Source organism: Pinus tabuliformis, chromosome 2_2 (genome assembly GCF_031772625.1).
Source record: "Pinus tabuliformis cultivar Carrire ecotype Pingquan chromosome 2_2, CPIR1, whole genome shotgun sequence".
Classification (NCBI taxonomy): domain Eukaryota; kingdom Viridiplantae; phylum Streptophyta; class Pinopsida; order Pinales; family Pinaceae; genus Pinus; species Pinus tabuliformis.
The window spans coordinates 329,526,782-329,544,994 of NC_142300.1; the positions used below are offsets into that span (position 1 = coordinate 329,526,782).

The following is an 18,213-nucleotide window of genomic DNA, read 5'->3' on the forward strand; positions in this document are numbered from 1 at the left end:
ATTGAAGGTAAAAGTAAATTAATTGTTTCCTGATAAAATAATAAGAGGAACATGTGTAATTCATTCTATTTTTAATATAAAATTAACCTATGGCTCTACAATCTTGTATAGAAAGATGTGTAAATGAAAAACATTGTAAAATTAATGTAATATTAGCCCTAACAAATATAACTATGTATAAATAAAATAAAATAAAAAACAGAAACTTGAATTTGAACTTAAAAATTTAAAATGAAATTTTGAAAACGAAAAAATTTTATTATGCAAAAATTAAATAATCTAATAAAATTCATTACAAATTTTCATATTTATCCTTCTCATGTATGTATTTAGATTTATTAAATAAATTTCAATAATAGAAATATCAATACTGCTTTATGAATATCTGATCACCTGTCCCATGACATGATATATTACAACTATATGTAAATTAAATATCATTAGCCGATATCTATATAATATTAATTAATATTGTATCTATGACTATATTAATATTACTTGATATGATTTATAATTTTATATCATAACCCTAGATATCAAATATCTTAACTCCATTAATACAATATTATAATAATCTAGTTATAATCTAGATTAACGTATTAGAAAACCATAAAGATTATGATATATTAATATATCAAATATATTAATCCCATTATAAAATGGGGTTGATGCGGTACTATAGATTCATCCAATAAAGGTATTATAGATTCATTACCATTGAGATGGTCAGTTGCAACATAATTGTATTGGAGTACCATGATACAATCCCTATTTTATCGTATTACAACCATTACAATATGTAACTCTATTCACAGGATAACTATACGCAGAATAACCGAACAATTCATTATAATTAAATATCCTTGGATGCATGTAATGGTAGTAGAAGTTTATATATGATTTAGTGATATTAATAATAAATTAAAAATATTGTTAAGTGGAGATTGTAATAAAAAAATTGCAGTAAAACGAAGTATTAACATTTTTGGTTATGAGGAAATGAGAATTGGATTGATTACACATCAATCCAATAGTTAATATAATCTTTATATTATTCAATTTTGAAAAATTTATAAGTGGAAAATTTAAAAACTGGTGTGATAATTAGACAACACTTATAATTATGACATGTTATATAATTTGGAGCATAAATAAAATGATAATTGAAAATTTGTATTTTTAGATTTATTATAATTATATCATATTTATCTTAATTTTAGATTTACCAAGTAACTAAAGGGATCAAATCTCTTTTCACTCCAAAAGAGTTTTTCACCTTAAGGGATTTAATCCCTTTGGACACTTGGTAGATTGAGAGATAATATGGATCTAGGATGGTGATAAACAATTCAATGCCCACCACAAATATAATATTTAAATATGTAGAGTTAAGTAATATTGATATCTATCTAAAAAAATATTAATAATTGAAAAAACATTTTGAATGTGAGATTTCAATGTTAACTAGGATTTACACAAAACTATGTATATATTATATAAAGAAATTGAAAAAAAAATGCATATGTTTAAAACATTTCAAGTGATTAGTTTTAGGTCATTTGAAAACTAGCAAAGTCTTCTTGGAGTTGTAACTTTAAATTGTGTAATCTACACAATCCAATTGCTCACTCATATTTTTAAGGAGTTGAATCTATTTACAAATTAAAAAATGCAATTTAAATAATGAAAAATTATACCACAAGAGAGAGAGAGAACCCCGCAAGAGAGGTGCAAACCTTTCTTCAAATTTTATGTTTTAAAAGAAATTTGCACCTCAGAAAATTTGATGTTTTTTGGTGCTTACTAGATTTGTAATTAAGATGAATCTATACTAATATATATAAAAGTTATATATGTTAAAAAATTCAAACCAAACATACAAGAAAAAGAAGTGAAGATCCAAATTGAACATAAATAAATAAAGAAGGTGATTAAGATTATTTAGGAGAACATGTAATTCCTCTTCTCCTTTAAAATATTTAGATGGGGGATTATAACAACCCCACATGGGTTCCTTAGTTATAAAGCATGGCAAATACGATTGCTTTATCTTATTAACTAGTTTATAAGACTCTATTTGAACTCTAACAATATTATAATATACAATTTGTATGCAAATATAAATAAAAACAAATATAACTTTGCATGGAATGAGGTTGTGACTAAATTTAGCATAATCACACATAACGTATGGAATACATATATTTCCTTAAAAAATAGCATTAGATTCATATTCCTAAATAATGATATAAAACAAATTATATAGGAGATAATTTCCAAGAAATTAATTGTGTAAGAGTTTTTTCCCACCCAATCATAAGTATAAGCCTAAAGGGAACCCCTGGGTTGGGCTATGAGGTCATAAAGGCATTAAAACTAAGGCACAAGCTTCTAACTCATTCAAACCAACCCACCTACTCTTATTCTTAGTTAATATACTTAGACAAAGTACATTAAATAACCATGATAGTCTCTTATAAGGCCTTATACAACACAAAGGACAACTTCCATATCTCCATTCAATGGTTCTTTTCGGATATTCTTCCTTCTAATTCTCTTCGATGTAGGTGGAAAGAGACCAATTTGTTATATTATTTCTAAGAATTGATTGTGGGAATAATACTTGGCTCTCAAGCATGGCAACAAGCAATAAATATATAGTGGATTCAAAGGATTTGTAACTTTCCCAACCTTCACTCTCACCTACAACCGTGATAATTTCCTCCAAAGTATGTAATTTCCTATTCACATTATTTATTTGGTTAGATTCCATGTTGGGTTCATGATTAATAGTGAAAAATAATACATGAGAAGTCTAGAGCATATATGTGAGAAACCTAGAATGAGTACAGTGATCATAAATTAGAGGCTTTAGGGAATTATTCCCAACATTGCTTATAATAAGAGGAATTTACTTGTAGGTTTTAACCCTGTACATAAATTACCTGCAAATGAATTCTTCAAACATAAAAATAAATAATGGTGATAACATAAAACAAATATACACAAATATTTTTCCCTAGATCCCAAAAATGAGACTGCTAGATTGATTTTTCATTATATTCCTTTCAATGTTACAATACATATATATACATGTCGATGCATTCATAAAAAAATTCCAATAACCCTAGATTAGAACATAACCATATTTCCCTTGATCGAATCTCCAAAATACCATGGGCAGAAAACCACCATGCCCAAAACTGTGCACAAAACCATGGGTAGGTTCAACCATCATCTTTGGGTCTACTCCCCATCCTTGCGTCTGCATGATATTTTTTTTTCCTGCGGCTCTGCCCTAGACCCTATGTAGGAGGGCTACAACCCCTTACAAAACCTCCAACAGGGGGTAATATCGCACCCCCCCCCCCCCACTGTGCTCGGTGCAATGTACAACACGTGTGACTAGTCATAGAAAGAATATAAAACACACCCAATAATACACCTACACTTCCTCATGATAATTGAACTCAATTGACACTTACATAACTACATGAGAAGACTTCCCCGTTAATTTTGTACATACATTTAATTATTGGTTTATAATTCCGAGGTGGATGGATTCACTTAAGGAACATGGTGGAAAGGAGATTAGAGCTTATAGTAGCCCTTATTTCTGCTTGTTAAAAAAAATCCATCATCTCGTCTGTATCATATAGATACTATCATCAAAATCTCAAACATAATTTTAAATATGTTCATTATAGTGATTAAATCCTATAGCATGAGATTCTTTTCATAATTCTTGGCCTCTACACATAGTAGTAACCAATACTCATTATATGCTTACTCTTATGGCCATATCCAAGAAAACTCTACTTGCAACATTTCCTTCTTCAATCTCTCATTTAGCCAATCAAACACATGAGTATTCACGTATATAATGTTTTGATAGCGATGTTCAAAATGACACATGAAATGATAATAGAATAAGGACATATCAATAAATCAATCATTTTTAGATATTAATATTTTATCTACAATAAAATATTGTCTATCAAATATGCATTATTAGCACAAGTATGCGTTCTCACAATGAAATAAAAATATGTTTAAAATATTCATATATGATAGTGTAGGTTTTAACCCCGCAAATGAATTCTTAAAAGAAGAAAACAAACTATAATGAGAGCATAAAACATAAAACATATATACACATAGATTTTTCCCTGGATCACAAAACCGGGACTACCAAATTGATTTTTCATTATGTTCCTTTCAATGTTACAATACATATATATGCATGTCGAAGCATCCATAAACCTCAATCCATTAACCTAGGATTAGAACATAACCATAGTTCCCTTGACCGTATCTACAAAATACCATGGAAAAAAAGCCATCATGCCAAAAACTATGTGCAAAATCCGTGCCCAAAACAATGGGTAGGTATGCCCACCTAATATAGGGCCCATAAAATGTTGTCCCAAGGCGCTACCCTAGACCCCATGCAGGGGAGCTACCACCCGCCTGCATACCCCCCGACAGGGGGGCAACCACCCCCCGTGTGACCCCCCACTACGCCCGATGCAACGTACAAGACGGGATACCACCCCCCCTGTGATGCTCATGCACGTGGGGTAGTCATGGAAAGAATATAACACACACCCAACATTCTCCCACTTGTTGTTTTCTTTCCACAGGGGGCCAAAAGAGAGCTTAGTCATTGGTCTAGGCATTGTACTACAATGCCCATTGTTTCTCTACATGAAGAGAACTTCTAAGTGCTCACAAACTTTTTCAATGCATCTGTAGTATTCTTCAAAATTTCCACCTTTACCAGCAACATCATTTTGTCCTCAACCATATCCCTCACAATGTGATACTGAATATCAATGTGCTTTGTGTTTGAATGATAAGAAGGGTTCTTTGCCAAGAAAATTGCACCTTGGCTGTCAAAATCTATCCTTATAGCTCGTTGTACTAACCCCATACTTGAACACAATCTTTGGAACCAAACTGCTTCCTTGGTTGCATGAGTGACTATCATGTATTCTACCTCTGTAGTTGAATGTGCCACTATATACTATCCCTTACTCATCCAATTGACTACACCTCCAAATAGGTTAAGCACATACCCACTTGTAGATCTTCTCTGACCCATATCTCGAGCCCAGTGTGCATCAACAAAGCCACGATGTCCAAAACTCTGTCCAATCCTGGTCTTCCTTTGTAGCACAAACCATAATAACTAGTGCCATGGAAATACCTGAAAACTCACTTCATTGTTGTCCAATGCTCTTTCCTTGGTTTTGACATAAGCCTTCTCAACACTCCCACTGCATGTGCAATTTCTGGTCTAGTACAGACCATTACATACATCAAGCTACCGATTGCACTTGCATATGGAACAAAAGACATGTCCTCTTCCTTTTCTTGTGTCCTGGGACACTGGTCAATAGATAACTTTACACCTATAGGAATAAGGACCTTCACTGGTTTACTATCTTGCACATTAAACCTCTGTAGTATTATCTTGAAATAATTCCTCTAGTTTAACTAGAGCTTTCTCTTTGACTGATCTCATTTAATTTCCATGCCCAAAATATAGTTTGCAACACCAAGATATTTCATGTCGAATTTGGAGGACAATAGGGTCTTCGAATCCTCGATAATTTCCTTGTCATTTCCAACCAGCAACATATCATCCACATACAAGACCACCTAAATAACACGGTCACCAATTAATTTAAAATACACACAATGATCTACTTTGCTTTTGGTGAAGCCAAGTCCCCGTATAAATGTATCAAATTTCTTATACGACATCCTTAGTGATTTTTTTAACCCATATGAAGACTTTTTAAACTTGAATACTAGTTCTTTCTTACCCTTCACCACAAAGCCTTAAGGTTGTTTCATGTAGATCTCTTCTTTTATATCCTCGTGAAGAAATGTTGTCTTCACATACATCTATTCTACCTCAAAATCAAAAGCAACATCAACAGATAAAAGTAATCTAATAGAAACTACCTTGGAAACATGAGAAACAATATCATCAAAATCAATTCCTGGAACCTGGAAGTAACCTTTTGCTACCAATCGAGATTTATATTTCTCCACCTTGTCTTCTGCATTAATCTTCTTCTTAAACACCCATTTCATGCGAATGGCTTTCCTTCCAGTTGGCAACTCCACCAAATCCCAAGCTTCATTTTTGTGCAAAGATGCCATTTCATCAACCATGGCCTCTTTCTAGAGTTTTCCATCCTCTGAATATACTACTTCCCTCACAGTTCTAGGCTCATGACCAGTGATAGATGAAGCGAAATTTGAACAAAAAGTAGATGGAATATGCCTTCCTGGCTACCTTCTTTCTTGAAATGATATTCTCACAACTGGAGTTTGTGGTTCTTCATCTTTCGATTACTCTTCTACTGTAGAGTCTGATTCTTCCTCCTTTAGCTCAAAATCTATCTTCTCAGGTTCCTTTAGTAGGGATTCATGTTTAATAACATCTTTCACCTCTCTAAACACCACATCTGCGTTTTACAGAACCTTCCTTGTTTATGGGTTCCAAAGCTTATAACCTTTTAAACCATCATTATACACAATAAATATGTACCTTTCAGATTTGCTATCCAACTTTGTTCCTTTCTCCCTTGGAACATGTACATATAAACCACATCCAAATACCCTCAGATGTGAAAGAGAAGGTTTCTTACCAGTTCATACCTCTTGTGGAGTCTTATCCTCCAACACTGATGAAGGTGATCTATTGACCAGGTAACGTGCAGCCTCCACCACCTCTGACCATAATTCTTGTCTTAACCTGAAACCACTGAGCATGCTTCTTTCCTTTTCCATCAACGTCATGTTCATTCTTTTTTCAACTCCATTTTACTAGGGTGTGTATGGAGTGGTCTTCTATCATGCTATACCACACTTCTTATAGAACTCTTCAAATTCCTTCTTGCAAAAGTCTCCACCGTTCTCTGTCCTCAGCTCCTATATCTTCTTCTCTATCTCGTTTTTCACCAGAGCCTTAAATTCTTTAAACCTGTCAAAGACTTCAGATTTCTTCCTGAGGAAATATATCCATTTATTGCTTCAAAATTCATGTATAAATGATAAATAGTACACAGAATTACCCAGTGATGGAACCAAAATAGGTCCAAAAACATCACCGTTCACACGCTCTAATATCCGTTTCTCCCTCTAGGCACCAAAGGCGAAACACTCCCGATTCAGATTCCCATATACACAATTTTCACAGAAATCAAAATCTAGAGAGAAATTAGGCATACCTTCTACCATACCATTACCATGAAGTATTCAAAGTTCCTTCTCTCCAATATCTCCAAGCCTTTGATGCCATAGCATGGTATTTTCTCTAAAGACCGTTAGATTTTCTACTCCACTTTCAGGAACCACGGAATTGTTGCACCCATCAATAACAATTCTACCCTAAAGATTGTACAGATTTTCAATTTAAACTCCACGCATCAATACCAGTGCTCCCTGAACCATCTTGTAGGTATCTTTCTTGAACAATTTTTTTACACCTGCATCATCCAAATTGCTTATAGAAATTAGATTTCTGGCTAATGCAGGAATATGCAGAACACATGGAAGTGTTCTAATCATTCCAACTTGCAACGTCAACTTGACTTTTTTGCGACCAATGATTGTAGCCTTCCTTTCATCCCCTAAGAAGACATTACCACCATCATATTGCTCATCATCACAGAACCACACTATATGGGGAATAAAGTGAAAGGATGCACCTGAGTCAATCAACCATGCCTCATGATCTACATGTGTACTTGAATAAGAAGGAAAATACACATCCCCACCTTCATCTGAGGTGGTTTTTGCCTCTGCATAAGGAGCATCATTATATCCCTTTCTTTTCTAATGAGCTTTAGATTTACAATCCCATTTGAGCTTCCCTTCCTTTTCTCATTTCCATCACACCCTTACAGGTTTTCCTAAAGATTTATACCTCCCTCTAGAATTAGCTCTCCCACTCGAGGACTTATTTTTGTTTCTGTTCTAGGACCGTCCTCGTATAGAAAAGGCATCACCATTTTTTCCCCCCATATTTTTCTGTCTCATCTCCTCCGACAATAAGGATGAGACAATTTCATCAAACTTCAAGGAAGTTACATTGCTACCTATTGCAACAACTAGACTATCCCACGAATCTGGTAGAGAAAAAAACAAATTGATGCAGTTACCTTCATCTAGAATTTTAACATAAACAGATAATAACTGGATTACCACAATATTAAAGGAATTCATATGCACTGTCACCAAGTCTCCATCTCTCATCCTCAATTTATACAAATTTTTCCGTAGCAATAATTTATTCACCAAACACTTAGATTGGTACACAGTCCCTAACTTGTCCCACAGAGCCTTCGCTGAAGCTTCCCATGATACATTCAACAATACTAAATCCAAGACACACAATTGTGTTGTGCTCTTTGCCTTCTAATCCAACTTCACCCAGTCTTTAGCTGACATTGTTGTTGGTTTAGTACTTAGATCTATCATGATCCATTGATCTTTATCCACTAGCAGATCCTCCATCTTGAGTTTCCACAACCCAAAACTCTAACCATTAAATTTCTCAATTTCTATCTTTCCACTGCTCTCCATCTTCTTTCACTATAAGAATCGACCCCGCAGATCTCCCACTGAACAGGGTCTACCACAAGCCCGATAAAAACGCCTCAGCAACAAAGGCATCCCCTTGAAGCCAAAACAACTCTGATACCAAATGTAGGTTTTAATCCTGTACAAAAATACTTACAAATGAATTCTTAAAAGAAGAAAATAAACAATGGTGAGAGCAGAAAACATAAACAGATATACACAAATATTTTACCCTGGATCCCAAAACTAGGACTACCAGATTAATTTTTCATTATGTTCCTTTCAATGTTACAATACATATATATACATGCTAAAGAATCCATTAACCCTCTATTAGAACATAACCGTAGTTCCCTTGACCGGATGTACAAAATGCCATGGAAATAAAACCATCATGCCCAAAATGATGTGCAAAATCCATGCACAAAACCATAGGTAGGTTCACCCACCTAATATAGGGTCCCAAAAAATTCAATCTACACACCCAATAGATAGCATATAACATGACTATGCATGTTCCCCAATTCAATTTACTCTAGAGGGATTAGCCAATGCTTTGACCTATAATTCAACAACTTCAATAGTTATTACTTGACTATATAAACATATTTTTGGTGTAGTACAACATAAGGAAAATCCTTTCCTTTATCTACCAGATAATTCCTCAAAATCCTTTTCCTTTTAATGCTCTTTAGTGTTTGAAAAAAGGTTGTAATCCCAAAGAGTGATACAAGAAGGAAGGTCATTGGATACTTATGCAATGGTGTAAGATCTCCAAAATACAACAACATAACAGTATCACATAAAACAATATCACATATGATTGTTTCACATGTCATTCCATTTTCCTTCATTATTACCTCATAACCATGTTAACATAACCTTCTATTAAATATGAATGTATTATTTTTTTTAAAACAATATTTACATGTGATAGGATTTCACCTTTACCATACCACCACTTGGTTACTCACCACATGCATGAATATATTTATCATTAACAAATCATTTATTATATCAACCATGGTTGAAGGAGGACAAGTTAATGATAGAAAAAATACACAAATAAAATGTTTTAACTATAACAATCAAATATGACATAACTAGTGAGGAACATGGACTGAGATGGCGAGGGAGGGTTTCGATCCTGGAACCCTAGGCCCTAGGCCTAGGTGATGCAGGACTCTGCAGAATGACACGCAGGTACGGGGCCTACAGAGCTGGCAGATGCATAGAGCCGTGTCTATCTGCGTGGGTCAACGGTGCTATTGACGGCGGGCTAAAGGAAACTTCCCTTTCAGGCTGGCGGTTTACCTGTCTCGGTTTAGTTGATGCGAGGGCGGTTTCATGTTTTTCAAGCCCGTGAAACTTCCTTGGAGTTTTGCTGTCCCGGTCTTGCATAAGCCTGTTCTTTTTGCCTGTAGGCGGTTTTTTCAGCGTCTGTCTCGGGTAACGGTTGCAAGGAGGCATTGCTATTTCTGGCATTTAACTTTTTACCATGGTAAATGCAAATGAGTCGGTGGAGCTGGACCCATCCCCTGAAGATTTGCTCACGGTATGGGGAAAGGAGATCAATGCGCAGAACCTTGGAGAGTTATTTGACAAGTCTGAAGGACATGGAGCTGTTTCGGTCGCGGCGGCTGCCTCAAGAGCCTCAAGTTATGCGAAGGGTCTGCTGGACGAGAGCTGGGACCTGTCGGGCAACCTGGGTATCTCTGGAAAAGACCCTGTGAAGGAAAACCCTAAAGTAGAGCCGAACGCATGGGGAGGCAAGGGTTTCGTTGCACCGACCGGTAAGTCATTATCGCCATCAAAAATTTTCTGTCCGTCTGGAGGTTTAGAGGATATCATAAATTCAGTGCAAAACGTAGGGGTTTGGAGACCCGTAGGGGGATTAAAAGCTTCAGGGAAGGAGGTCGGAGGAAACTCCCACCTGTCGGCGGTTAACAGAGGCCTTTTCTCTAAGGATTCCTATCAGAGTTTTGTTGGGTCGGAGGGTTTGGCTTTCGAACTGGGTAGGCATGCAAAGCAGGGTTTTGGTGCAGGCGAAGGATTAGCGGAGGGCCCCTCGGTGGCAGGGAAGGTTGGCAGTCCGATTGAAGGGCTTGTCGAATCTCTGTCAAGTAATGGGGTTGATCATGCAGCAGGGGTCGAAGATGGGGCACAGAGGGGAGATGGAGAACAAACCCCTGATCTCGGAGATAAGAATGCCGAGCCAGAGCTGAGAAGGACAGGGGAAAAGAGAAAGAAATAAAAACTTTTGAAGACGAAGTGCTTTTCGGAGCTGGTTCTGGGTATGGATGTGCAGGTAGAGGACGTGCTGGATGTGGCTGAGGTCACGCTCGTGGGCAGGATCAGAGGGAGGCCTGTCTCAGGCAAAGTCCTCAGGCAGTGGGCGGAGAGTCAGTGGTTGGGTACCCCAGCGGCTTCTTTCAAATCAAATGCTCTGGTCAAAGGATGGTTCATGGCCAGTTTTGACTGTAAGGAGGCATTGGAGTGGGTCGAAGGGCAGAATTGGGCATTTGGAAACCGGCCAGTGTTTTTCAAAAGATGGACACCGCTCTTCGATGCTGAAACAGAAAAGGTCGACGAGTTCCCTGTTTGGGTCAGGGCACCAAGTTTACCCCCGTTTCTATGGGCGGACTCTGTCTTCAAGTCTATAGGAAATTTGCTGGGTACCTACCTGGATGCCGATAGGTCGTATCTGCATACCTATGAGAAAGGTGTGGCAAGAATTCTGGTGAGACTCAACCCCAAGGATGGACTGGCAAAATCTATAACCCTGCGCTGTAAGGAGTATAAAGTTGAACATAAATTAGATTATGAACTCCTCCCGTTCCGTTGTCATCGCTGCCACGAGTACGGGCATCTGGCGAGGGATTGCCCGTTGGGAAGGCGAAGGAGGAGGACCCAAAAGGATGAAGAGGAATGGGAAGGGCCCAAGAGGCATGTTGAGAGCCAGTTGGAGGAGCCTACTCAAATTGGAGCTGCTACGGAAGAGAAACTATATCAGTCTGAGGAAGGAAAGTCCAAGGAGGACGGTGGCCCGGTGCTTTCTCCAGATGATCAACTGATGATGGACACTTCTCCTCCTGGTCCGGACGCCGTTGTCGAAGATGAACAAACGGGTATGCAGTCCTCCTCAAAATATTATGCCTTTATCTCTAATTCTATTGTTGGGGGTACTTCTCTGTTAAATAATTGTAATGATGTCATGCAAAATATTGATAATCTCTTTGCCGAAATGCCCTCCTTAAATCTGAACTGTGAGGATTTTCCCCCATTGGGTAAGGGTGCTAGGCCTTCTTCTGCTGCTCAACATTATAACCTTAGATCCCTAAGTAAGAAGTCGGTTTGTTCGTATGAGACTATGGAGCCTGTAGGTGGATTAGGGGTGGAGACTCCTAAGAGATTTTCTAAGAAGGGTAGAGGGCGAAAATCCTTGCTATCAAAAACTAAAGTTAAAGAAATTTTTGATGTAGCTGATGGGAAACAGATGACAATTCCTGGGGCACTTAGAGCAGCAAAACCCCCTGAGACGGTTATTAAATGATCTGTCTTTCATGGAATTGTAGGGGGTTAGCTAGTAAACCTAAAAAACTAGCACTAAAAGACCTTATCTCGCGTAATAACCCGGATATAGTCTTTCTTCAAGAGACACTGGGCAAAAGTATGGATATTGAATCGTCTCTCTGTTCTCTTCTACCGGGTTGGGTCTTCATAGCTGCGGATGCTTCAGGTCACTCGGGAGGAATAGCCATGGGCTTTAGAAAAGGAAGGCTGAAGATGTTAAATGCATGGGGACTATCGAATGTTTTGGGAATGGAGGTTGTTTCCCCTGACTTTGATTTTCCTTTGGTGATTGTTAATGTTTATGGCCCTTGTCAGGGAAGGGTTCCTTTTTGGAATGATCTCCTCTCAAAAAGTCTGATTAAAGATAAGAATCTCATAATTGGGGGAGACCTCAATTTTTCTTTGGGAACCGCCGAAGCTTGGGGGCCTCTCGCGAGGGAGGATCCCCTGTCAGATTTCTTTTCAAATGCTCTTCTTTCTCATCAGCTGATTGATGTAAATATCATAAAATCCAAGCCAACATGGAGGAACAGAAGGTCGGGGGATGATAGAATTGCAAAAAGATTGGACAGGTTCCTCATTAGTGAAAGGCTAGCGTCCATTATTCCGTTGTTTCGGCAGTGGGTTGGTGAAGGAGGAAACTCGGATCACTTCCCCATTCTGCTGGAATTTTCAAAACCCCCTCCAAAACCGGCCGTGCCTTTCAAATTCAATGCCTCTTGGCTTTAGGAGGACTCCTATGAAACCTGGAGACATTCGGGTTCGGAGCACTCGGAGAATAAAGCCGGCCGCTTCATGGATAATCTGAAAAGACTTAAGAAAGCAGCCATTGAATGGGCTTCAGATAGAAGGAAAAAACAAATTGAAGAGCTAGTAAGCATTGATGAGGCCCTGGGGGTTCTTGAAGACCCTGAGTCTGATGCTTATGCATCTCCAGATTTGAAAGAAAGAATACTGGCTCTGGAAAAGAGAAGAGCGAAGATCTTATTGGATAGAGAAGAGGAGTGGAGACTGAAAAGCAGAGCTATCTGGTTGAAAGCAGGGGATGAAAATACAAATTTTTTTCATAATTATGCAAAAGGGCGGAGGAATGCAAATACTATATGGAAGTTGAGGGATTCGGAAGGCAGGGAGGCTTCCTCATTCGAAGACCTGTCTGCTATGGGAAAGAATCATTTTCAGTCTCTCTTCTCTGACCCTGGGGGGATTTCTTTACCTGAAATAATCAGAACTGCCCAGGCTTTTCCTCGGTTTGTGGAGGAGGAAGATGCTGAAGATCTTTTTAGAGAAGTGTCAAAGGAGGAAGTAGAAAGTGTTATAAAGTCTATGGCGAAAGATAAAAGTCCAGGGCCCGATGGATGGACTATAGAACTCTTCACACACTTTTTTGATTCCATCGGGGCAGAACTTACTGAAGTTGTGGAGGAATCTAGAGTGAAAGGAGAAATCTATGGTCCGTTTAATTCAACATTCATAGCACTTATTCCAAAAAAGGAAGATCTTGGTTCTTTCGAAGATTTCAGGCCTATTTCTCTGTGCAATACCATATATAAGATTATAGCAAAGATCATTGCGGTTCGCCTGAAACCCATTTTATCGTGCTGTATTTCAAAGGAACAATTTGGATTCCTGGATGGGCGACAAATTCATGAAGCTATCGGGGTAGCACAAGAAACTATTCACAGTATCAGGCAAACAAACAAGAAGGGGGCAGTGCCCAAAATAGACCTATCCAAAGCCTATGATAGGGTCAGTTGGACATATCTAAAGATGCTCTTGACACATCTTGGTTTCCAGGTGGGCTTCATAAGATGGATCATGGGGTGTATCACAAATGTAAATTTTGCTGTCCTGATAAATGGAGCTGCTTCTGATTTCTTTAAAAGTCAAAGAGGACTGCGCCAAGGGTGTCCGCTCTCCCCCTGCTTTTCCTTCTTGCTGCAGAAGGCTTAAGCAGGCTTATTTTAAAGGCAAAAAGTTCAGGTTTGGTAAAAGGTTTGGAAGTTGTTGTCAACCTGTTCATTACTCATCTGCTTTTTGTTGATGATATTCTTTTGTTTTCAAATGGGAACTTATCTGAAATTGTAGAGATTAAGCTCATACTTGATCAGTTCCTGAAAGCTACAAGGCTTCAAATAAATGATAGAAAATCTCAACTAATTTTTGAAGGCTTCAGTAGACAAGAGGAGCTTTCGATTGCTGCTCACCTGCCTTTTGGAACTTGCAATATGGAACAGCCATTCAAATATCTTGGGTTTTGGCTTAAGCCATCCTCCTACAGAAAGCAGGACTGGAACTGGCTAATAGCGAAGATTGAACAAAAAATATCCCATTGGAGCTTCAAGTGGCTGTCTAGGGCAGGAAGACTTACCTTGGTTAATTCAGTTCTGCAGGCTATTCTGGTGTTTTGGGCAGCTTTGACCTAGATCCCAAAAGGGATACTCCACAAAATAAAACAGATTTGCAGTAGGTTTCTGTGGTCAGGGTCCAAGGAGGATTCTGTACTCCCTTGGGTGGCATGGGATAAGATCGCAAGACCAAAAGACTGGGGAGGATGGGGCTTGAAAAGTCCCACTGACTTTAGTCTAGCCTTAGTAGCAAAATCAGGTTGGCGAATCATATCTATGGAGAATCTCTGGACGAAGGTAGTCAAAAGAAAGTACATTGACCCTATTCCACTCGAAGATTGGATAAGAACCCCAAACAAGAAAGGAAGAAACTGTTCTGTTATTTGGAAAGCCACTTCGGAGGCTTTTAAGGTAATCGAACAAGGGCTGGCCTGGCGGGTTGGAAATGGAGAAAGCCTGAGGATCGGTAGGGATCCATGGGTGGGGTGCAGCGAAGGTTTCGCTCTTCCTCCAGGACTGCTCACTCACTTGGATGATATAGGAATAAGAAGCTTAAGGCAGATTGCAAGTATGGAGCAGTCATCTATTTGGGGGCAGGCTTGGAAGTCTGAAGCTGAGCTAGGAATAGACATCATCTAGAGGAATGAGTGGCAGCTCTTTCTTCAGGAGCTTAGAAGATCCAATGTTAGATTAAAGGACAGGCCAGATTCTCTGGTGTGGGCACATGCTGAGACAGGGCTTTATTCTCCAAAGACTGGTTACAATTTCTTGATGAAGAACAAAGGCTGGAATCCTCCTGTTTGGTGGTCAAAGCCTTTGTTCAAATTAAAATGTCCTAAAAAAGCTAGAATTTTTTTTTGGTGTGCCTTAAATCATAAGATTCCTACTTGGGAAGTACTACAATCCTGTTTTAAGCAGGGACCTGGAAGATGCCCTCTGTGTTATGCGGATTCTGAATCCATTTCCCATCTTTTTCTTTCATGCCCGTTTACAAAGCAGGTATGGCATGAAGCGGAAAGGCTCTTAAATGTAAAATTAAGATGGGAGGGAGTTAGTTTGACCACAACTTGGGAATATTGGTGGAACCACTTTTAAGAGAAGAACCTGAGGAATTTGCCTCCCATCATTTGTTGGGGTATTTGGCTTGCAAGGAATCGTAGTATTTTTAGAGAAATGTCGACCCCTGTGGCTACTATTGCCATTCAAAGCAACACCATTCTAGACAGCATTCCGTTAAAGGAGGAACCTGCAAATTTTAATCAGCGGAAGGAGTTCCACATTAGAGAGGGGATACCGTGGGCTTTCTTTGACGGTGCAGCCCAAAACAATTTCACGGGTGCCGGGTTGTGCATTCATCTTAGTACTTCTCACTCGTTAAAGGCTTCAGTAGGAATTGGAATGGGCTCAAATAACTTTGCTGAACTCACTGCCTTAAAGCTTCTTCTCTGTTGGCTCATCCACAAAAATATTCTTACAGTTCAGATATTTGGAGATTCGATGAATGTTGTTAACTGGGTTATTGGGAAATATAGATGCCAGCACTACATGTTGATGCCTTTACTAGAAGAAATTCACACTTTAAAACAGCAATTTAATGTTTTTTCTATTGATCACATATTCAGGGAATGCAACGAGGAAGCAGATGGGCTTTCTAAAACAGGTCTGCAGCAAGCTATGGGTGTTTGGAGAGTAACTGAACAGTTTCAGGATCAGATCCGTGTGTCGGACCTCCCTCCAAATATATAGTTTTTGCTTCTACTTATATGCACTAGTTTATCTGTGGTTCATATGATAGCTGGTGGCATATGTACTTTGTTTAGTTTTTCTCCTATATATATGTTTATGCTCTGGTATTGATAGAGCGGATTATGGTTTTTCTTCACTGTATGAGTTTCTCTGGGTTGTTTTCCTCATGAAAGGAGGCCCAGGAGACACTTGGACTTCAGTTTTATTTTCTGGGTTAAGGCTGCTCAGGCCGAGTACAGGAGTTTTAGATTAGCACTACGTAGGGGTGCTGATGATCCTTCTCAGAGGAGCTTTTGCCATTATCAGGCAGCTTTTTGCAGAATGTTAACTCATATGCTTTGTAACTTTTTTACTCCTTATAAAAAAGTTCGATTTTTTTCCCTGGAAAAAAAACCATGGTTGAAGGAATTATAACCTAATTTTCTTCTATCACATATGTCATTTTAATATGACTCAATTCATATACTTATCGTTTCTATAAAAAATCATGATGTTACTTATACAATTGATGTATCATGGGTATTTACAAAATATTTTCAACCTCTTAATGAAAATCTTCTTGCCTTTATTATTTCTTTGTTACATAAGAAGAAACAACCATAATTGGTCATCAAGTCACACTTAATATAGTAGCATACCATATTGAACCAATATGAAACACCTTATATGCCCATGCATATCTACATGCACTTTATTACATATTTATTATTTAATATGTTTATTTCTACATGCATATCTCATCTATTTTTCTCTCTTGCATAGATCAAAATTTACATAACTAAATTATTTATGCATTGAAATTGAATGAAGAAATGTAACAACATAATAAAAGATGAGTTAAGGAATTTTTCTTTCCAATCCATCCACCTAGCATAGATATCTACAACATATATGAGCTACTCCATGAACTTATTACCAACTACACAATAGAACATGAACTGTGATTTTCTCACCTAAGTGGCAATTCATAGGTCTCACACATAAAATTGATGTTTCTAATTTTGAAATTTTCACTACTACATTATGGACTTGTAGTGTCACCAATTTCAATTTCTATAGTCCATAATTCTCCTTTAGATAACTTTTATAGTTAATAAGTGTTAAATTTTATCGATGGTAATTTTTATAATTTTTGGGCCATTCTTGTGCAAATGTTTCATCATTATCACAATGCACACAAGTTTAATTTTTTTTTAAATTATTTTCCCTTGAGTAATCTTTGGATATTCTTGATTCAATGTTGCATAATAGTTATGCCACTAGGATATGTAATGCATCTCATGCATCATAAATTTGTTGTTTGTTTTAGGGTGGTGTCATATTATTAAATATATAATGTATTATTAAAATCATTTAGCATTGTGATATTGTATTCGAAGAAAAATATGTTATAAAAAATTTGTGCTATTTATATATAATTTTTATTTTGTCAAAGCATATCACACTTAATGAAGCAAGTATACTATAATGGGAGACTATTACAGACATTTATATTAAATTATGATTTTAATCTTATTTCTAGTCATTCTCAAGTCTTCAAAAAATATAATTTTTTGAAAAAAAGGTTGTCACAGCCCCAGGGAGACCCGCACAGATCAAGGTGCACTATGGACTCTCAGGGCATATGGCAACAACATAATTCCTCCCAATGAGTTACCCATGTCAATAGTACTAGACTTGCACTATGCCTTATAATAATTCTTATTTAAGTGTTTCTCAAATAATATGTTAACTAATTTCAAATATACAATTAATATATTATCCATAAACATGTATAATTACAAATGAAACACACTACAAAAGCCAAATATATAGCAGGTGGTTAACTAGCCTGATAACCAAATTAGCATATGTATAATGACAAAGGTTTAAAATGAATAACCCTATTTGGTCTTTTACATCAAGGAAAAACTCTTCAAAACCATAACACAACCTCCCTAGGCCC

General features: G+C 37.5%; 1 protein-coding gene across 1 annotated transcript; it reads left to right on the forward strand.

Moving 5' to 3' along the window:
• The first annotated feature begins 15,695 nt into the window (after nucleotides 1–15,695).
• Nucleotides 15,696–16,268, forward strand: LOC149192620 (uncharacterized). The gene has a single exon (XM_089407008.1). The coding sequence runs from the start codon at nucleotides 15,696–15,698 to the stop codon at nucleotides 16,266–16,268; it is 573 nt and encodes a 190-aa protein (XP_089263134.1).
• Nucleotides 16,269–18,213: the final 1,945 nt, after the last annotated feature.